Raw genomic sequence first — 23,620 nt, forward strand, 5'->3', positions numbered from 1 at the left:
AGTCGTGTATCACCTCTGAAGACCATGAGATTTTTTTTTTTTTTTTTTTTTTAAAGGTGTTACAGAGCAGATAAGACTCACACAGAATTAGTTTCCTGAAGAATAATGCCCATCTTTCAGGTACTTTAACCTTCTGGAGGCAATCTGGAGAATTGCTATTGTAATATACAATGCTAAGAGACATATACGGGTAATATAATCAGCATCTTCAATTACACAAAAGAGCAGCCAGTAGCATGGCTTCACATAATTATCTTGCTTTCTTCAACCAAACATATAGATTTGAAAAAAAAGTTTTCTTCTAGAATATTTTAAAAATTACTTCCACTTTTGAATTTGTTCCATTCAACGATCTAATGAAACTAGAACTTCACTAGAAGACTGCAAAATTGAAAAGAATGTCTTCTAAATGGTTTTGATGTTAAGTTATCTCTTAAACAGTTTAACCAATTTACTTAACAATAAAAGAAATTGTGGAAGACCTGACATATCTACCAACATATGATCCTAGAAATCTTAGTTATATATTAGTGGAGCTACAGTAAAAAACTGAATCATTTTCAATGTAGATGTCTTGACTACAATTTTTTGGCATTTTGCATTAGAGCACTTAAGCACGTCCCTGGAGATTAAATTTATGCCAACATATTCAGGCTCTATTAGTCCTGTCCACACATTTTAGAGTACCAACATACAAATATGCAATGAATTTTAGTGTAGTGTTTAACTGCATAGAATACAAAATATGACTATGTAAATAAGTGAAGTGACTAAGAAAATTTCAAAAAAATATATATATATTCCTTGTCCATTCTCAGCTGAGTGTTCTGACGAATGCCTGATGAGTTTAGTAACCACATACTAACTTAACTATCAACACCTAAAATAAAAAATCAAGAGGCATCTCAAGAAAAGAGAGGTCACAGAAGAATACAAAGGCTGTAACAAATGTTATTTATGACGACATGGTAGACCACTGGAAATAATTTTATCCAAGAGGTTGTTACTTTATCTACATATCTTTGCTGTTCTCACAAACATTTTATCTCAGATGCTACTGCCTGTTTCTTCATTTCTGCTTGTACTGCCTATTTCTTCATTTCTGCTTTTAACTAGATCTCCGCAGTTATACGTTTCGTGGCATCACAATGCAAATCCGAATAAACGAAAGTCAGTTCTGTGAATCAACAGATGAATATCAACACTTTGATTTTAATTTGTACTGGCTTCCCAGTATTAATAAGTACCAAATTTTTATACTCTTGAACAAGAACCAAACCAGTTCATATAAAATATCAGTGAAGATAAAAATGAAAAATTGTACATTAAATTTGTACACAGCACGTGGTTACTTTTCACTTCTTAGCTCACTTGGAATGGAGATGTTACAAGAAATGTGAGAGAGGAAAAATTAAAATGAGTGAAGCAGCTCCTTTTAGTTGATGTTGAGTTTCTTGTACTTTCTAGCACAGTTTCTGTAGGCTTCTCATTTTATGTAATATACATTTTATCACTCATTAAATTGTAACATATGTAAGAGCTCAGATTTTTATTTAAAAAATAGCCATGTAAACATATCCTTCGTGTCACTTTTGATAGGTATCCAGTGATAATCCCTATAAAGTCAGCCCTATAAACACAAATATAATAATCCCACAAAATATTTTACCATTAGCAAATGTTCTTACATCAACCACCAGCAGAGATACACAAATTCATAATACCAATACAGGAAAACTTGCCACGCACTAAGAGCAGCTGTACAGAATCAACTAATACTTCCCGACTTTAAGTTTTCTTTAAATTCATATTAAGAATCAAATATTCTGAGATAAAATATAAATGCTGTAAAATGACCATCTCGCCAGATAATACACAGGTCATCAGATGTAAGAATTTCTTTTCACCACATTCCAAACCATTCAAAGATGGAATTTGTTTTCTTTGCACAGAATCCAAACATTACTGATAAATAAATAGTAGCTAATAATAGCAAAGATGCAAGTTTAAGTCACAATATAGCATTGCAATATATTTCAATGTACTACATCATCATCATCATCATCATCATCATCATCATCATCATCATCACTATTATTATAATATTTAGTAGGCATTTTCCTGTTCCCGGAACTTCGAAAACGGAAGCCCCGTAGATGGTTATTCATGCCAGGCAATCAGCTGTTAAAAAGTACCAATGAAATGCTGCTCCGTTTCTTGATGTATCAGCCTCTCCGTGAATACTCATAGTTAAAAAGTATTTCCTAAATTTTCGCAGAAAATAATCTCTTTCAATAACATATACTAATTCTTCACACACAGAGAAACATTCATTCACAGCAAGCATGTTCATGCGACTGACAATCTTGACGTTGCACCATTGACATCAAAGGAGATACACGAAAGAAATGTGTACAACGTACAACATAAAACCACATATCACATACCAAATATACCTGTGCAAAATCAGTAGCAGTAGCAGTTTCGCTGCAATTCATCCAGGACTCTGCTTTCATTCAATCAAACCTATTTTCCAACATAATTAAGGTTGCACTTCTGACATTCGAAGACTGAAAATGTATCCAACAGCCTACTATTAAAACAGAACAACATGATGAAATCATCTGATACTACAAGCACTTATGACCTACCTGCATTCTTAAAGCCACTTCCACCAATGACTATTATACATATGTGCTCAATACTTCTCACCTGAAATTAACCTAATCTAGGTTACAGATGAAAAAATAATATAAGAGATGTGACTTTTTTAGAAACGTAGCAGTTACAAAATGACTAAATCATTCCCATAAAGTAATTTGATCACAAAGGGTGTAATCAAAAAATGAGAGGGATCCTTATTGACCGAGTAATCTTGTTCTCCACATATCTTCTCAACCAAATTGTAATCTTCGATGAATGATTTCCACTGTATCCGGAAAAGATGAAAGCTTCCAAGACCTAATAATCATTTTGTTGTCTGAAGACAATTTCAGGAACTTTAAGTAGTTCCTGTGAATCTTCTGTGAGATCTTGTTGACCAACTTGATGAATAATGAAGTAGAATAAAAAATTATCAACCAATCAGCTCAGCAACTTGTCAACCTGATACTTATGATATTTTGAAGCAACAGACTAAATCAATAATAAACACAGAGCCGAAATACATTTCATGAACTTCTGAAGCAGAGTACTTTGAAATCACTTGCAATGACAAATAAATAGGCGAGATCCACGGTGTCCATAATATGATAGAAGTTTCCAACCTCCGACAAAAGGAAGTAGTGAAGTAGAAAAAGAACAATGCAATTCCATGCTGGTAAGGTTCCATGAAATTTTTCTACCATTTCTTCAGTCTTCCAGTTCTGAAGTTCAGACTTTTGATAGTTTAAGTATTTAAAATTTAACTTCAACAAGTCAGAAAGGATGAGTACAGAATTTATTTCTTCAAGCTTTGCATTCGCAGAATAATATTACATAAGCCTATTAATATCCAAATTGGCATATTTCATTCCACTACAAAGAAAATATATCATCAAATAGGTTTAGTGCTGTACTGATATATTTTGCCACTCCTTTCACCAAAAGTAGTGCAAAAAAAGACCTTCTTGATACCTTTATGGAACAGTGTAGTGGATACTCAAAAGTATTTATCTGTTGGAGCATTCTGTTGTGCATACTTTAAACAATCACAGCTATGAGAAATCTTCCCATCTCATCTTCGCAACTTCTGATACAAAAAATAAATCACATAATTCCAAGAACTTAAGTACATATTTTCACAAGAGATAAAACTGAATTATTTTACCCCTTCTAATTCTGCTCATTACTTAATTTTTACTGCATCAATGCCAAATCTTCACATAAGGTTGTACCAATAATCTTCCAGGCTTCAGAATTTTTTCCACACCAGAAAAAGGACTTACTTTTCATTCTCTTCCTGCTTGTTAAACAATTATCTTTACCACATCTCTACCAAATCTTCACATGAGGATATACCAACAATCTTCCTTGCGTCGAAGTTCATCTCAAAATATCTGTATATGTTGCTCCTGTGCTTTGCAAGAAAACTTAAAATTGCAAAGAATTCCATGTCACTTTAATGCAATATCTTGGTATTTCATTCTATAGAAAAATTACATTCCTTCTGACTGGACTGGTATGACCTTTTACTGAAAGAAATAGCTATCATACTGATGTTTTCATAGCCTAGGTGCATCAGGAGGATCTAATGGTACATTATCCAGCAAAATAGGGTATTCACTAAGTTTACAAATGAATAAGAATAGATGAATGGTAGATTATCTCCATAACCAAACAATGATGATTCCGTAACATCCATATTTACTCGTATTTCCTCTCCTGGTGTTTCATCAACCAAGCTGAATTTTCCTTTCCCTGAAAAGTCATCGCAAGTAAAATGTAGTTGACTAGAATAAAACCTGGCTTGTCTGTGACTCCATACTATGAAATTGCTGAAAATATCTTGCAAAAATTTCAGTAGTTATTTCAATAATGGCTTTATCAAAAGAATGTCATGAATTTTCATTTTGATGACAATTTTATATGCTGAGATCCAGCTTGTCTGTGATTATAACAAAATTCTCCTAACAAGTATCCTGATAATTCACACTATTGAGCAAAATCAAAGACGAATGTTATTTCCAATATTGCAGCATTAACCTTTTCTTCATCATGTTCCTGGAGGTCAAAAATGTCCAAATTCAAAATTTTTGTAAGAATGTTGAAAGATTAAAATATTATAGCAGATGTCTGTCATTTACAAAGTAGCACATCATTTCAATAACATACTTTGATTTTGTTTACACTGTAATACTTCTGCAATATTCCTTCCCAGAATAACATACAAATATGATTCCACTGTAGAAAGTAAACGCACCTGAGTCCATGGTTATGATCATGTTTTCTAAGATGGTTAACTTGGCAATTTAGAGTAATGTGATTGGTTTTCAAATGGATTACACAGGTTCATTAATTAATACGAGAAAAACCGCAGTAGCTTCTTTGATATAATACCAGTATCACATCTTGTTTATTTCCATTCCAAGTTTATTTTCATCTTCCAAATAATGAAATATTAACTTCACAGTTGTAGGTCTAACATTATTAACTCTTGCATTTAAGTGATCGACATAAAAAGTAATTCATCTCTTCGAGGATAGAATTAAAATAGGTCTTTTAAATCATACCATCCATCTTAATACAAACAATACTATAAATGATGTAAGTTTGAATTTCATTACACTTCAAAATGGTTCTTTTAGACATTTCCTCATTCTCGTAGAAATTCTCCAATGCACACTTCCTCATATTTCTTGAAATTCTTCAAAGCATACTAGGCATTGTAAAATGAAAGAGACCAGTATCTGATGTTCACACTTGTAAAAAAAACACAGCAATCTCTTCTTTTCGAATTGCTAGCAACTCTTTGATTATCTGATGTTCTACCGAGAGTTTTGAGTTAATGTAAACATTCTTTATTTCCTCTCCTGGTTTCATCAACTTGGTTGAATTTTCCTGAGAAATCATCATAGATAAAATGTAGTTGGCTAGAATAAAACTTGGCTTGTATGCGACTACATAGTATCAAATCTTCATTGTGATGTGGACATTACCTGGTGCGATCCAGTCAGTCTGTGATTAAATCAAACGTTGCCATAATCCAATATCCCTCCCTTGCACTTACTTTTTTTCACTTCCAATGAACAAATTCACACACATTTCCAAACACACATTGCAGAATTTGGAACTAAGACACTATAACAGTCTCAGCTGATTTGGTACAAGAGGTATTAAAAAAACACAATACGCCACTCGACAAACATCTTCTTGGTTCACACGACAGTCTATTACTGAGCATTTACAGAAAATAACCCAGTTAGAAATTATGCATAGGGATATACGTATATCAAAAGTCCTACCTCAATACTACCGAACAGTCCAAGTGTAACTTAGCTTTCATGTCTTTTTATATACGATTAAAGGAGATTATTGCCAATATCTGTCAAATGACTTAGTCTACACTTAAGTGCTAGCACATAAATGTCAGTCAGATAAAAAGTGACAAGAAAGAAAGATGATCATCTCCATTCCTTACAGGCAGCAAGAAAGAGTTCAGTGTCACTTTTCATCTTCATTCTGAGTAACCATTCTTTTTCTGAACTATGGAATTTATTCAATTCCATCAAATTTTCACAACAACATTTATGAAGATTTTCATGTGATGATCTTCTTTTCGTAGGAAAAAAAAATCACTAGACTGTTTAATATTAAAGAACAGCAATATTCATTCGAAGAGTGCACAAGCAGAGTTGAAGATGTATTGGAACAAAAAATCTTAAGTTCCAGTAATTTCACACAGATGTTCCTTTGAAAGGAATGAACATGTAAATTTTTCTGACAGATACTAGCTGTATTCTCACTTTAATCTTCAAAACTATATTGAAGGGGTACCAACTTTTGTTATTAAACTGGCCGGCAGCTTCTCTTTCCCAAGATGATCGCTTCCTTCTTGAACCTGATGATGACCTATGTTCTTCGATGTAACGACCACGAGATGCAAGGGGCTGTTCTGCATATCCCCCCTCGGCCAACATGTCTGCAGGCAAAGTCAAATCGCGCACCATTATATCCAACTCCAGTTTCTGTTACATCAACTGGGAGGGTATACTGTAGACTTGAAGGGGAATAAATGAAGAAGCAGAGAAGCAGGATCCATGATGCTGATTTCCAGTGTGTGTCACAAATTCATGAGACAATAATATTAAGCAAAGTTAAACAACAGAGATGTTTCCAAATATGGATAAATAGTTTTTAAAGTACCATGAAAAAATTATGGTATTCAATATTCCAGAAAAAAATTATTTTCTTTCCCTTTGTCATCCATCTCTAAAAATGCACATGAATATATAAATTCTGGTATTATCACACGAAACTTACGCTGCCCAATTTTCCATACAAAGCTCTTCCCTCCACAGCAGCTAAGAATATTCATTACATGTACAAATTCCAACACTGTAGGAAGATTTTAAACTGTAATAAACATTTTATTATTTCCCCTCAATCTTTGTCAATGGTAATTTATGAACTATAAAAATATAAGCATATGATGATGAATTTCTCATTGTATATAATACCGTAGACTTAATATCCCTCAAACATAAGGAGATGTAGTTCAGCATATAAATAGCATACATTTCTTGAGCAGTAATCCTCGAAGAAAACTTGTCCATTTGCTTACTTCCACATTCCACAGATATATTTTAATGAAGGTTTATCTTCACTCTGTTTTATTATCACATGCAGTATAACACCAATATTCAGTCGTCTTTCGGTTAAATGAAAGAAAACTGCTGGTATTAAATTTCCACTCAACAGTCCAGCATGAGTAAGTTGTCTTTTAACAATTTCTTTTTTCAGTAATGCTCTTCCAAGGATTTCCTTAAAAGGAAAATAAATGAATACAACTTGAGATGGTGCTAACCTTGGTTTCAAAAATGCTCCAATAGTGAAGCATCTGATGACGAACGAAAGTATAATTCCATCAATAGATTTAACGGTTAAAACAAACCTTTGGTATTATTAGAAGTCACAGTTGTGGTCAGATGAGCTTCTCTGCTGAGGGTGTGGAGCCTAATCTTTGTGAAACACTACAATTTAACTCAGCACAGCAAAAATCCAAAAGCTATGTCTATTAATCCTGGACGTAAAAGCATCGATCTATACAATACTCCAGTTTTCCTTTTGAATGCGATACACATCTTCCCTTGTTCTTCATTGTCCAATTCTGTCTTGCCTTACACCCAAAATGTCAAGGGCGACTTTAACCGATTTTGGGACGGGTAGATCTACATACTGAGTTTAAGTCATTCATCCATCAAGTTGACGACCGTATACCTTATAGGTATAAAAGAGGAATTCAACTGCGGATACTCTAGTTTCTAAATGAGTCCAAATGTCTTCTCGCTTTCAAGTAAGCAAGTTCATCTTCAATAGATCTATACTGGCAAGCAAGCGTATTATGAGCGTGAAGTGGCCTCTTCCTCATTATGTCGACAAATATTTTGTAATCGCATAAAAATTACCATACTCAACACTTCCTTTTGTGTTAGCAAATCCTTCAATCCTTAAAGAAGCTGCGACAAGCAACATCTGTTACTTTAGCACTCAAGACACCAGGATAATATGTACACCACTGACATCTGCTATTTTCACTTGTCAGGATTTGGTAATGTTGATCGGTGCTCATACTACTACTCATCCATTCTTTTAAAGGCAAGATGTCGGGCGGATGACTTCTGAGAATCTTAGGTTGCCTCTTTAGGGTTAAGAGTTCATAGTCATCAAAGTGATTAGATCTCAAAACGATTAAGTTATTACTATAATGTTGTCAGCTTGATTTATCGATTGAAAATTTCAAAAAGAAATAAGGAAAAAGGCATTAATTTAAATACACGATAAAAATGACATGAAACAAAGTATGCCCTGCCTAAGATTTGTAGTCAGTTTCTTGCCTTCTACATTCATATTCACGTTCGTGTTACAATTCACCTACCAACTTTCCATTACGGTTGCTCTTCTGAAGTCGCAAGCATACAGGGCCTGCTTCGATTCCAGCTATCCATCCATCACGAAACTAACGCAACGAATCTCAACCTGCATGGAAGATATCTTCTTTAAAAAAGAACTGAAATGGATGACGGCTGGTAGGGTTTTCTCCTTCAAAGGACAATCACACAAATCAGCCAGGAACATTTAACTGATAAAATACAAACAAAGAAACTATATACAAATTAAAATAGACACATCGAAGGCTGCAACTTACCTTCCTAGATAGGATACTAAGGCCGTAAATACATTATTTCGGATCAGTATCAATTATTGCTACCTGTATGTGCGTTTCATTAGAGGGAGCAAGTGAAAACTAATTAGTCCCCAGGCGAGTTGTACTTCCACTCTCTTCACTCATATATCACGTGTATTTTCTCCAAAGCAGGCAGTTTAATTTCCCCTCTGAGGGGTAGGCACCAGTTATTTAACATGCATGGAAGATTCTTTTCTCATTATATTTCAGATATTGTCTTATAATTCCTCTTGAAGGAACTACTTCTTGAACAGAACTCTTTTGAAGTATGGAATAGTTTTAAACTGCTCATTACATTAAAGTTAATTTACTGCGATAACAGAAGATTAGAAAACATTTTATCTTCTATCTATGAAATAAAAATTCTATGCCCATCTTTTTACCATACTGCTTCTTCCATACTTTTTCATAACTGTTTAGTGTTTCGGATACGAGTAAATAAAAATTCCATACCCCCACGTCATGTTATTTTCTTCATAGATGCTTTCTATTAATGCCAATCTTTATCATGATGCAGAAATTACTATGTTCCAATAGTTAATTTTTCTCAAAGTACAGCATTCCATTTACAATTCATTTCATATACATTTTCCTCCTCCCACTGTTCATAGAACTGCCGTGATCAATATATATGAAGTCAGCAATTGCTCTTGATGCTGCATACAAACAAAGTTTCAAGTTTTATTTCAAAAATATCTTTCTTATATTCTCCCATTCACATATTATAAATATGCGAGTATTCTAGAAACCTCTTTCAAGATACCGAAGATGAATCATATAATGCTGAAGTATATGGCAAGTAACAATTCATAACTTCTTACAAATCATTCAAAGCAATCGATACAGTTTTGATTTCATCTCTGCTGAATGTATAAGAAAAGGATCTTCATGAATGAGAGCGATGAAGATGAAACCATTCGCAATGGTTTACCAAAGATTAATTTCATAGGTTCTTCCAACTTGCTAAAAATAAATTGCATTAAGCAATTAATTTATCAATTTAGATAATAAAAATTAATCTTATTTACATACTTTCATTTCAGTAACATTTAGCCAAAGAAACGCTATAATTTAAAAAAGGAAAAGAAAAGCTAGCAAGGACCAAGCAATTAAAGTTCTAGGAGTCTGAAGGGATTATCTGAATCAGAATCTTGAAGTCTTATCATGTTACTTCATCATAAAGCAAAGGATTGTGGAATATTTTTCACGTTCCTTTCTAACGAGACCTAAATTCTATTTTAAGAATCTTTCGGGGCTGAGAATATTCTTTTTATTATACACAGAATTCAACTAAGAACCATCAAAATTCTCTCGTGTATCAACTCAGCTTTGTGATGGAAACATAAGCAAATCTCTGCCGAATATTTATACTGATATTACTTGTTGATGTATACTTTCAACTAGTTACTTGCTTGTATTTATACAAATTCAAAACTTCTTCAAGAGACATTCACTGAAAAGTACATTCATATTCATGGACGACAGCCAAACATATCTTGAATGATTTTTTATATGGAGCAGATTTTACAAGGCTTTTAGCTTCTTCTTCATAAGATTATTAGTTTACAATAAATGGTATCATTGCATTCGGTAACTATGATTCCACAAGACATTTTTGTCGTTATTCCTGAAATATCTTCTCTTCATCGTATAGAATTAATTTCGTATCTGATTGTTGCATAGTACTTTTGCAGTTTAACCAATTAATACAAATAAATTCAATCATTTTTGGGCTTTGTTGCTTCCTCAAGAAAATATTTCTTTACATGAAAATACTGCGGATCTCCTGTAAAACTGAGGATGTATTTCTACTTTATCCATGTGATACAGCAGTCTAGGTTATTCTCCATTGAATTGAAAACCAGTAGAACATCGAAGTAAATGTATCACAATTTATACACATCAATTTATTATATGTATATTGATCACCTTTGCGACGGTACGTATACTCTTCTGAAGCTGGGATGGAGAGAAACATAAAAACAGGTTATGCTGGAAAAAACTCCAAAATAAAAATCTACATATTATTCCCTCAAAATAAAAATTGTTCATATTCTCTTGAATATATATTTTTTAAATCCTCAAAATATGTGAGAATTCATAATTATAATATATTTAAGGTATAATAACCTATAGCATAAGCTTGAAGGAGGTTACTAAGAAAGCATATATAGCTTTAAGTTTGAAAGTGACTACCTCGTGTAGAAAGAAACACAACTAGTTGTTACCAATAAAGTGGCTTCAGTTATAGATGATGTTGCAAGAGAAATAAAATTTCCCAGTACCGAGGTGCAAAGAAATCGAAATTTACAACACTAAATCATACAAGCACTTCTTAGGAGTGTTGACAGTTCATAGTACCTTCTTTCCTCTCTCTAATTCTCCCACTCCCAGCCCCTGCTTCCATATACAATCAGATTGAAGTACAGATAACTAAATTGCAATTGTAACATTTTTGGCCAACATAGGACCACTCCAGTCAATATACAAACAAAATTTAGTTTCACTATGCTTCCACTATTTCTTCGTCCCCTCAGATGCTGGAATCCTTTCTTCAGTTGAGGACCTTTTGCCCTTTTATTAATTTTGGTTTGTAGTCTCACCTGTGAGTCGTTGAGAATCTTATTTTTGTCTGTTTTGTTCTTGAGATGATGATAATAATAATAATAATAATAATAATAATAATAATAATAATAATAATGTTATTGATTTTACGTCCCACTAACTACCTTTACGGTCTTTGGAGGCGCCTGAATTTTATCCTGCAGAAATTCTTTCACGAGTATGGATAAGTATAAAATAACGAACTACTAACTAGCAGCTTAGACTTTCAAAACTAAACGAATCCACATTTACTCCACGCAGGAGAAAATGGGATATTTCTCAACAGAACTCTAAGAAATTTTGTAGGCAAATAATTGAAATATTCATCCAAAATTAGTACCTTTCATATTGATCACTTTCGTAGCGTAACAACACTATCATCTGCTATCGTCAGAAACACAGATTAGACTCCTGATACTGCCAGAAACTTAAGAATGGAAGGAGGGCTGGTTTATGGTTAAAAAGGTATATGTAGCTTACCTCCAGTGTGGGTGTACCTGAAAAGAGCTGCACAACCTCGAGGAACTCAAGTATACAAAACTTCAGTTATTTTCCCCCCATGGCACAACAGTCCTGAAGGACTGCACATTACAAGGTGCCACAAGGTCAGTGCGACGGATCCTCTTGGCTATCTAGACCAGGGCTGCCTTCACACCAAGAGATAGCTACTCAAATGTAATCAAAGAGGTAGAGTGGATCTGGAAACAGCTCTCAGACACAGGTAAAAATATTTTACCACGCCAGGAATCAAACCTGGGTGTCTGGGAAAGAGGCAGCCAAACTGTGGGGCCATCAGATCATTTACATTACCCTCCATATTTAAAGTGACTTAAGTTATTAAGGGGATTTTAAATTTAGAAATAGTTCATGTTAGTTTATAATAATAATAATAATAATAATAATAATAATAATAATAATAATAATAATAATAATAATAATAATAATAATAATAATATATTTACAAATTCACCGGTTATGGAATAATACTTTACCATTGGTTAAAGTGACATATTTGGTAAATTGTAAAATTGAAAATTTTAATAGTTTAACAAAATGAGACAAGGCTGATAGTAGTGATCACTTGTATACGGACCATAATGAAATAACTTATGAAGGATGCTCAGGTATGGGCAGAAATAAATATACACGTACTCGATTTTGCTTACACTCAAGTCGGAAACATACATATGTTCCACTCAAATTTTGCGAGAGTGGTAGCCAAGGAGGTACACAAATATGCTCGGAGATGGCAGGAGCTGTTCCTTCAAATCTTCTGGTGAGGAAATCCCCTCAGTATCGTGATTTTTCTTCTGTTAGTAGGAGTTGTGTGACACAGTTTTCTCATTTTACTTATGTATTTTTGCAGCTACATGGTGAAATGGTGTCGCGATAACGAATTAACGATACCGATGTATAGTGTCAATATTGGATGATAAGGTTAAAGACTGTCGGGTTTTAGTGTATGTGATTTTGAAGACAAATTCCTTTCTCTAGTTCATCTGAGAGTAATAACCACACAAGTGACACTGATACCATAGCGCATGGAAAGAGGAAGTGAGTGCTCTCTCGCACTTAAGAGTTGGTGGCGGCACTGTGCTAGTGGAGCTAGGGCAAAACCACGTTGCTCACGTTAATACAATAAGCCGGTGGGGCAATACTCGAAATAAACTGTGAAACGTCCATTAGACAAAATGACCTTCGAATTACTTCCTTCCCTGTGCCATGTGTGTACATTCCAGGAATATCTAAGTGCAGGAAGCTGGATAACAAATTTAATGGCTTAATGTTATACTCTTAAAAGATTTGAACATCAGTAATTCTGAAATGACTTACAAAGTATTAAGATATAGTTGAAACTATTGTTCATTTTACATTATTTAAGACACACACAAAAAGTTTTAATTCACCCATGAATATTTTAGTTGTCCGAAACCTTGGAGAACTTAAGGTACCAATTTTGCTGATTTGGATGATTAGAAACTCTTTCCTTATTACCTTCATACGGACGAAGCAGCACTTAATGTAATGAAACACTAATTTTTCCATAAAGTCTTATCTGTGATCATTGCTGCATCCAAAGTCTATGGCTCCGACAACAACAGAATCTATGCTGTCCAAACATGTTAGAAATATATCACCCCATATACAGTATGTTGTCATTGCCAACATGTTCTTAGAATAACTCTCACCCCCAAGGGAAGTTATTGAACTTTCAGGGATTTGCTTAAATAGGGCTGCTAGTTTGGAAAAATGTGTGGCTTCAAGTTCCACTTCATGCTCGGAATCTTAACTTTTTCCCCATTAACAATAAACAAGTCTACCTTGTGGTACTCTCAAATCCTAGATTTACGTGTAAATAGCATACCTTTTCTGGGGATTCCTCAAGCCATAGCCAACTTGAAGTTCCGGCCTGCTACATATGACAGTTCCATGATGATGACGTCTTTTAGTGTAGCGATATGGAGGCACGAGCCTTGTTTACGGGGTGGTTCGTAGCACGCTGTTGTTATTTCAACGTTATTAGAGGTGTTAGCTCCTGTTTAAAAGTGATAACTGTATGAAAACGCATCAGTAGAGGATGTACTTTTAGCAATAGTATGTGTTAAATACTATAGTATTCTAATTTGAGCAGCCTGATGTTTGGAAGTATTCTAAGTTATGTGATAGGTTATGTGAACCTACTGAGCTATTATGAATTGTCTAAAGTACTCTAAAGTTTATTTAATTATGACTATTATTATAATGTGTTAGTGTAGTGCATGCTCTTCTTTGCAAAATGGGGCGAATGTGTAGTGTGCCTGGATGTACATCCAATTACCATTCAAATAAGGACGTAGCTAATTCAACATTTGCGTTTCCTAGCAATAAGGAGAAGCAGGCTAAATGGATTCATGCTATACACAGACCTAATTTTGAAAACTGTAAATATGCCTGTGTCTGTATTAAACATCTTTCCGAAAATCACATAATTCGAGTTGATACTGCAAAACGACCAGATGGTTCCGTTTTCTGTGTGCCTAGGGTAGAGCCAAAATTAACTGACGATGTTGTGTCAACTATATTTCCTGCCCAGCCGACATATATGTCTCAACCAACACCTGCCAAACAAAAATCGCCAGAAGAAAGGAGAGGATATTTTGAAGATTGACGAACTAAACTTCAAGACATGGTGTGAAGGAGACAAGATATCAAATTATGAGGACTTGTACTTGAATTTTCTACCAAAATTGATGTTGATAAAGCTTTGTTTTACAAGCTTCAAACCAGACATTCCGACTGTCGATATATCCATTACAACTTTCAAAGACTGAAGCCTGCAAGTTTGCTTAAATGGTTGCAAGATACCTTCTAAAAAATATGGCTGGATTTTAGGAGATAGTCTGCTGTGCACCACATGTTCAGCCCTTTAGTGTTTACTGAGTCATTTGAATGCTTTTAGTAACTCGTCCATGTCAGGGGATACAGTTAACAAATTAAAAAATATGTGCTTAACTCTAGATGACTGTATTAATGAGTTATTGAATTGAACTTGGCTATCACTAAATCAAGGGACTTAGAAATTGATTTCAATACTGCATCAGTATTATTTTACATAGCAGGGTACATTCCACACTGTTTATTAAGAAATGTCAAAGTATGTGTTGATTGTAAAACACTTATTACTTTGGACAAAGAATTGTCAACAGTAAGACTGAATGATGAAACAAATTCATACTTGCTAAAGCTGTGCAGAGGGGGCTTGAAACAGTCTACATATTTTGTTTTTCAAATTGCTGTGGAGGGCTACACTTTATTTCAGGCCTTGATATCTAATTTTGAAGATGCCTTTTTGAACACCAGAAGTCACAGGGATGTGTTTACAAACCTTTTGAAAATGAAAGTTGAAGAAACTGGCAATTACTGTGATAAGTGTTTGTGTGGTAGAGAGTTCATTATGATTGTGTCCAAGATCTGCCACATTTTGGGAAACATTTTTTTGGTAACAATTACTAAAAAATAATTAATAACAAGACTTTGCGCACAAACAAGTGTAAAATAATGACATTTTGGAGACAACAGCTCGCCTATTCAGCATCAAATGATTTATTATGGAAGGCTACATGTTATTATTTAACAGTGGAAATCGTAGGGATGTTTTTTTCAATGTTTTGATAGTGGAAGTTGAAAAACCAGGTAATTTCTATGAGAAGTGTTGGTGTGAGCTGCAGAGTTAATGATTTTTGTGTCCAAGATCTATCATATCTCAACAATGACGCAGACATTCCAAGGCGTCTGCATACCAAGAAGACCAATCAATGGCTTGAACTACGATTCCTTCAAGAAATATTTTTCCTAACTGTCATTCATAAATAATTAATAGCACTATGTGCTCAAATAAGTGTAATAAAAGGGCATTTTAGAGACAGCAACAGTTTGCGAGTGACCATTAACTACTTTTCAAATTGTGGAAAGTTACACATTAACTCAGACCTTGATATCTCATTCAGCAGTAATTGTAGGGATGTTTCTTTCAATGTTTTGATAATGAAAGTTGAAAAACCTATGACAAGTGTGGGTGTGTGCTGCTGTGTTAATGAGTGTTGTGACCAAGATCTGTCATATTTTGGAAAATACGTTTTTTAACTTATTCATGTGCTCAGGCAAGCATAAAAGAATTACATTGTTTTGAGAGAAAATATTCGCTTAGTCACCGTCATCGTACAGTCCAGGTGAGTAGCCTTCAATTGAACGTTTTACAATATGTAATACACTACCTTGAGGAGTCTGAAGCCTTGAAGCAGCCTGAGACACATTCTCAACAATGACGCAGACATTCCAAGGCGTCTGCATACCAAGCCGACCAATCAATGGATTGAACTACGATTCCTTCAAGGAAGTATCAAGAAATAAATAAATAAATATATATATATATATATATATATATATATATATATATATATATATACTACCTTGAGTGCATATATTTGTGTATTCGTCGGTATTCTTTTCGTAGTGTTTCTCTGATGTTATGTATTTATAGACTTTTTATTGCATTTTCTTTGTCACATTATGATAAACAGTATCGTATCAGCAATATAGAAATTACACGTGACGGAGAGTGAGCACTATACGCGTGACGTCATAACTGTTGGTAGCAGGCCTCTATATATCAAGATGGCCATGCTCAAGCCCACTTTGAGGAATGCTTCTCATTTTCAGGTAGTAAGAAGAAATGTTTACCTTTATCTGACCTGTAACCCGGAACAAAGCACGGCTGCATTTTCTCACTCACTATATATACAAAATAAGAGTGCAATGCTCAGAATTTTAAAAGAATAGTATTTCTGTATCGGTCATGTTGACAGTAACAAGGAAATGCAATTTTTAACTTCTGTCATCTATGTATGTATGTATGTATGTATGTATGTATGTATGTATGTATGTATGTATGTATGTATGTATGTATGTATGAGCATCACAAGAAAATGGCTGAAGAGAATTTAATGAAAACTGGTAAGTCGGGGAATGAGGCTCTACAGCCTAAGCTATAAATAATTTTATTCACTTTGAAAGAAATGGCACAAATCTTTTGTTTTTGAGTGTTTGATGATGTTTTGGACTTATGCCGAAGGTGACGATACGTTGAGTCAGATCATAACGAGACACGAAACATGGGTTTCACATATCCTGCTCAATTCGAAGCAACAGAGCATGGAATGGAGACACACACATTGGCTGGTAAAGGTGAAGGCCAAACAGACTGTGTCCCAGCGCAAGATCAAGAACTCTTTGTTATCGGAAAACGCTGCAAGTTTCTATGAACAGGATACTCAAAACTTAGTTGTAAGGTATCATAAGTGTTTAAACACACTTGGCAGCTATGTTGAAAAATAAACTATGTAGAATCTGCAAATAAATGTGGTGTTTGAAAATCGTCTTTCATTGTGTAGTTATTTTCAAATGGCCCTTACTTAAACATGCCTTGCAGTTTAGGGAAAGGACTAAAATTTAATTTTCAAATATCTATGTTATCAGTGGTCCTATCAATAAATACTACATAACTAAAGTTATATATAATTAAATTTCCAATTATTTATGTCTTATACATTTTACAATAACAGAAATAACGTAACAGAAATTCATTAATTTCAATTTTTGTTGCTAAATCCATATCAATATGTAATGGGATTGACTGTACATCAAGTACAGGGTCATTATTTATGCTTGGCAAGGACTTTCTCGCTAGACCTTGGCCGCCGATGGCAGGCCGCTACCAGCCGCTGGCGCACGCGGTTTTCGGCACTTACTGCAAATGCTGAGGGCTGAGCTCCGAGATAGTAGGGTGTTCAATGGAGCTACTGCGTACTGCATGTCGTATTGTATAGTGTTTTATTGTGATTTTGTATAATGCTGTAATGTATGTGAAATATTCGTTATGTGAACGTGTATATCTGCACAATACTTACATTAAGTGCAGAAAAATGAAAATGTTAAAGGTCCACCTTTCCAATACCATGAATACCATTCATTAACATTTTCATTTTACTGTAATCCTAGTTCCATACAGAACAGAATGAAGTTTCTAACTGTCGATTAAGTGCAGAAAATCGTGCGTTGGGACAAGACAAAAGTTGAGAGAAATTTGCAGGGAGACCCATTAATATCAATCGGACAATAAAACAACTGGCCAAGAGATTCAAAACGTACAAGTTCAGTAAACAATAAAAGTAGATGTAAAGATCGTTATCTCCTTACTGAAGCGTGTTTGGTACGAGGATCATAAGTAAAAATCTGTGGCCCCCTCATAGCCCAGATTTAAAGGCATGTGATTTTTATTTGTGGGGAAAATTAAAAAATGTAGTTTATGGGAACAACCCTCACACACTAGATGAACTTAAAGACAATAAAAAGAGCTGCAATTGCATCCATCAGTGCTGAAGAACTTGGTAGAGTAACCGAAAACTTCATTAGGATATACTGATTATGTTTTGCAGAGCATGGGGAACATTTTCAGCATAAACTGTAAAAATGGTGAGTACAATGCATGATAATGATTTTGAGCATAAACTGAACATGGTGAATAAAATGCATGATAATGATTTTCAGCACCATATTCTGCCGTACATACGCACGCGCGGTAGCCGGCAAGTGAACGGTCACTGGCGGCCAAGGCCGAGCGAGAAAGTCCTTGCTAAGCATAAAGACCCTTTTGTTCTTAAATAAAATACGCCATAAAGAATTTATAGAGTATTGGCAGTGTATTTTTCAAGCGCTTACACAAACGAAGAGTCACAGGAGCAAGTAGTCAATCCGCACACTACTACTTGCGTCATCACCCAGCCAGCGCCGTGTCAAGGACAGGTTGCATCATACGGTTTCGAAAAATCCATTCAACAAAATTTTCTGTATCCTAAACCACTTGAGGTACCGATTCAGAAACAATGGCAATTTATAGTGCACATGCACATTTCGAACGTCTCCTCAGGTTAATTTCTCCAAAATCGATCCAGGGATTACAGAGATATTAAAAAAATTTTAAAACATTACGTTGGTGCTAGACCTATATAAAAGGGACACCACTCTGGGTCCTGACAGCGCAAGACGACGATGTTGGTTCACCATACAAAAAAAAAAAAATCAGCCTGCAGGGCGAGATTATGCCTAAGTGACGTTGCGGTGCTTCTAAACTTTCAGTAAGTTGAACCTCATTGAGAACTTATAAATATTGTAGAAGGCGATTCTACGACTAATATTTACGTGTGCATTTGAAGCCTTGACTTAAAACTTAACATTACGGTGTGAATAACAGAATATTCAGAGACTTTACTTACCGTACATCAAGTGTTTGACCATTCACTTTGACATATCAAATGTGATAGTGAAAGTGATAGGTTGTTTTTCTTCAAACAGACTTTTCATCATCATCATCATCATCATCATCATCATCATCATCATCATCGTCGTCATAATAATAATAATAATAATAATAATAATAATAATAATAATAATAATAATAATAATAATTGCTTTGCATAGAATGCAGTAGTTAGCAATGATAGTGATTTTTCCTAGTGATTTACACGACACAGACACAAGTGCACTCGTAGACATTCATGAAATGAAGTGAAATTTCCAAGTGAACTGTGCTTCTAGTAGGTCGCTACATACATTCAGTTTCTTTAGAATTATAATTCTAAGAGTACAGTTATTCCAACAGACTTTTTATTTCTCGACATGAATAGGAATAAGCTGTGTTGTGATGAATTCCAACGAACAGAGCAAATATTAATTTGGGAAAGACTCTATGCAAGTGATAGAAGTCAACCTTTATTTTATTATTTTCTTGTAGAAAGCCATCGCAAGTGTCACAAGTGCAACAGAATTATTTTAATTTTACGTTTGGGTTCTAAGTTAGAACTGAGTAAACAATTATCATTCACAAAGTGCAGTGATTTACATGAATAATTCAGATACTCAGGGAACTGCTAAATATGAACACCCGCGTAACATAATCAGCGAGTGGTTGCTCTGCGCCAGGACCTTCAAAAATCAACAATGATCCACTGCTGCTTACAACAGATCGTGGTTTCCATGGTTTGGTTGCTGCCTATAAGGGATCGTGGTTCCATGGTTTGGTTGCTGCACATGAGGGATCGTGTTTCCATGGTTGAGTCGCTGTCCATTAAGGAGGATCCATGGAAACAACTTCACTGTAACCAGCACAATTGTAAGGTGAACTTTATGTGAATAAATTTAGTTTAAAGAAATACAACTCATTGTCGTTAGGACCTCTCTCTGTACCCAGCTCCACACCCAGTGTGCCCTGCGATTAAGATATCTTAACTATCCAAAATATCTAGTCTGGCTTATCAAATAATTTCCCGGTACAGAGGGAAGGTAGAAGAAAATTTGGCGCCCTAGACGTGGCGGCCGATTTAATACTTGGGAGCTTAGTTAGCAAGCAAACTTAACACTCTGGACGTGGTGTTAATAACTCAAAGTATCACTAATTTCAAAGTGACTTAAAACATTTTTTGTATTTTACTTGGAATATGAGTGGCGTAGAAAACTTTCAATCAACAAATTTTCAAGTTTTAAATACGCATTCTAATAGGACTTAAAGACATGTGAACTTTAATGAACAGATATTTTCACTCATTTATATTTTGTGGACATTTGTGTACTTAGCCAAAATGGATAATATACTGGCAGCAATAGAAGCACTTCGACTTAATGTGAATGAAACTAACTCCAATACAGTGATTAGGCTCACCGAAACATGTGCAAGTCTTGAACGTTGGCTCACTGAAACCAATTCAAACTTAGAACGTGGGTTTTTGCTAGACATAATAAATCTACTCAAAATCTTGAACATAGACTATGAATCTACTGAAAGTCTTGAACACAGGCTCACTGAAACCAATGCAAGTCTTGAGAACAGGTTAAAAGAATCAGTTATTCAGATCAATGAAAGTGTTAAAGTTAAGTTTGTCGAGTCAAATGCAAACTTAGAATTACGATTCAATCAAGCTTGCACTCTTATTGAGAAAAGATCTAAAGACGCTGACCTCAAAATGGATAATAAGTTCACCAAAATCAACACTCAATTAACACAGTGTGTGGAAGCTATGACAGATTCTCTTAGTCTCAGAACTGAATTTCAAGAGTCCCATGCAAAATTGTCAGTCACATACGCCAAGATTACGTCAATTCAAGGCAAACTTAGGGACTCTTTTAAGAATGATCTTTCTGAAATTCATAATGAAGTTAGCTTGTTAAAATCCGAACATAACGACTATGACAGATGCTTCTCTACACAAAGAGAAGGTACTCATACTCAAGTTACGAGGTTGTGTAATAATATTAAGACCTACAGAACAAAGTGCAACAAATTAAAGGCTCTGTTGACAACATTTAAATCAAAATGAGAAGGCAAATAGCTGTTTGTGACATTGTCATATATGCATGTAACGTCATCTACACACCCGCACCAGTTTAAGATACTTATAAATAGCTGCTTGATAAAGAAATTGTTTTGAATGTTATTTAGGAATTATTTAGCTATTATTTCTGAAAATGGCGAACCCAGGGTTAACCCTTCGTTTCAACAGTTTATCATTGAATGCAAATGTGTTTTGGTTTTGGTTCTTAGCAGGTTATTTATTTTGTTTGTCTCACAAAGTGAAACCATCTTTCAGATGGTTTTCTAATTAATTCTTCTACTGACATCTTAGTGTACATATTGAACCCATATATTCTGGCATTAAATGAAAGAGCACTGAGCTAAGCGCATGAACATAATATTAGTTTATGTCAGCGTGACTGGATCAGATGTTGTTGAAGGACAGGTGCTTGCAACTTTGAATTAGCCAGCCAGCAACGAAGATCTAAGTGAGATGTGCACTAGAAGCTAAATTTTTCTCACTGGTGGAGAGTTTCATGTGACAGCGAGGTGTAGAGCAGGCAAGCTCAAGGCTAGCAAGAATGCCACAAGTTTCAAGATTTCTCTTGAAGAAGAGATCTGAACTGAATACACTTGGCAAGAGAAGGAAGATTTTCTCTCGGTTTTTCAACACTGATCACACATACATGTCTCCGAGTAACTCAGGCAGAGTATAACAACAGTCGTGTACAGGTTATCTCTGTTCTTTCATAACCTTTTGTTGGAACTTTTGTACTTCACATTTCTACTTTTATAAAATCACCGTTTTTATTTGCAGGAACACAGGTGTCAACACGGCGTGGGATTTATTCAACGAAGTTTGTATGACAGATATAGCCATGTTGAAGTGCAACGCAACGCGTGTGCTGATTGGAATTTTTCGACGGGAATATTTCTAATTATTCTCTACACAGCACTATTAACTCCTATGGTAACCAAGCTACAGAACTATTAACTCCTGTGGTAACCAGGCTATCAGTGTGTGAGGCAGAGGATATTATTGAATGCAAGTTAACCCTCGAATGGCAGCGCTACTCACAATGTCGCTATAGGTAGCGCTTCGTCAGGGCACTGACTCGAACACTTTTGCTACTTTTTATACATTGCTAATTTTTATTGTCAATCTAAGAGGGTTTAAATAATTGTTGAAGTCCGTATTGTAACGGTGACGTCAATGACATGTTTTTTTAATTTTGTTTTCATTTGATGTGACTAAATTATAATCATGAGTACACCTCAGATTTAGTGATATACGAGTAGGAGCGGAGAAGCGATATAAACTTTACACGGAACATTTTATAATGGTCAATGAATAATAGTACAACACACTATTCAATTCTAATTTTGGTCATAATGATCTTCAGCTCCCTCTGTGTCCGGCTCTGTGGCTAAATGATTACTGTGCTGGCCTTTGGTCACAGGGGACCCGGGAGTTTATTCCCGGTAGAGTGGGAAATTTTAACCATAATAGGTTAATTCTGCTGGCACGGGGGCTGGGTGTATGTGTCATCTTCAACATAATTTCATCCTCATCATGACTAGCAGGTCGCCAAAGGCGTCAAAACAAAACACCTGCATCTACCCGGCCAAACTTGCCCCCAGACACTCCCGGCACTAAAAGCCATACGCCATTTCATTTTAATGTTCCCCAAACTGTTGTGAATCAGGTATAAAGTCCAGATCTACATCACTGTCATCAATTTCAAAACGTCATCTTCTTTAACATAGTCGATTTCTCCTTCGTCATCGGAAGGTTCCATGTAATTAATATCATAATGGAACTGTATACAGTAAAACCTGTCTTAACGGACACCTCTCACCGGCGGACACCCCTCATTAGCGGACGATTTTCTAGGTCCGTAATTAAATGCCATGTTGTGTATGAATAATTTACCCCTCTTATACGGACACCCTTTATTACGGACACGGACACACCACAGCCACGAGAAACTCCAATTAAACCTCTCCTAACGGACACTTTCTTTTTCAAATAATTCTGTATTTGTGTCCTGTACAGTATGTGTTCGCTTACTTTTTGCACAGCCGGTACTTCTTCCAAGAATCACAGACACCGTAACTTTTGATCCTGGCTGTACACATTCTTGGAAGGCAACACTAAGCTACGTTATCACTTCCGGAAGTTGTGTGATCTGACATGCTCGACAGCGCTGGAATTCGTACCTTCACTGTCAAGTTACTTTTCATTGACT

At 35.1% G+C, this 23,620-nt stretch overlaps 1 protein-coding gene across 3 annotated transcripts in view; it reads right to left on the reverse strand.

Moving 5' to 3' along the window:
• Window positions 1–23,620, reverse strand: part of LOC136877271 (serine/arginine repetitive matrix protein 1) — a 371,265-nt gene that overhangs the window by 187,337 nt on the left and 160,308 nt on the right. For 2 of the 3 annotated variants that reach the window (XM_067151181.2, XM_067151183.2), the window contains exon 6: window positions 10,814–10,843. The exons of the other annotated variant lie outside the window; for it this stretch is intronic. In XM_067151181.2, the coding sequence (XP_067007282.1) occupies window positions 10,814–10,843 (30 nt within the window). The remainder of the gene's footprint in view (window positions 1–10,813; window positions 10,844–23,620) is intronic. 3 annotated transcript variants of the gene reach the window in all.

The sequence above is a fragment of the Anabrus simplex genome, chromosome 7, assembly GCF_040414725.1.
Source record: "Anabrus simplex isolate iqAnaSimp1 chromosome 7, ASM4041472v1, whole genome shotgun sequence".
In the NCBI taxonomy this organism is placed as follows: domain Eukaryota; kingdom Metazoa; phylum Arthropoda; class Insecta; order Orthoptera; family Tettigoniidae; genus Anabrus; species Anabrus simplex.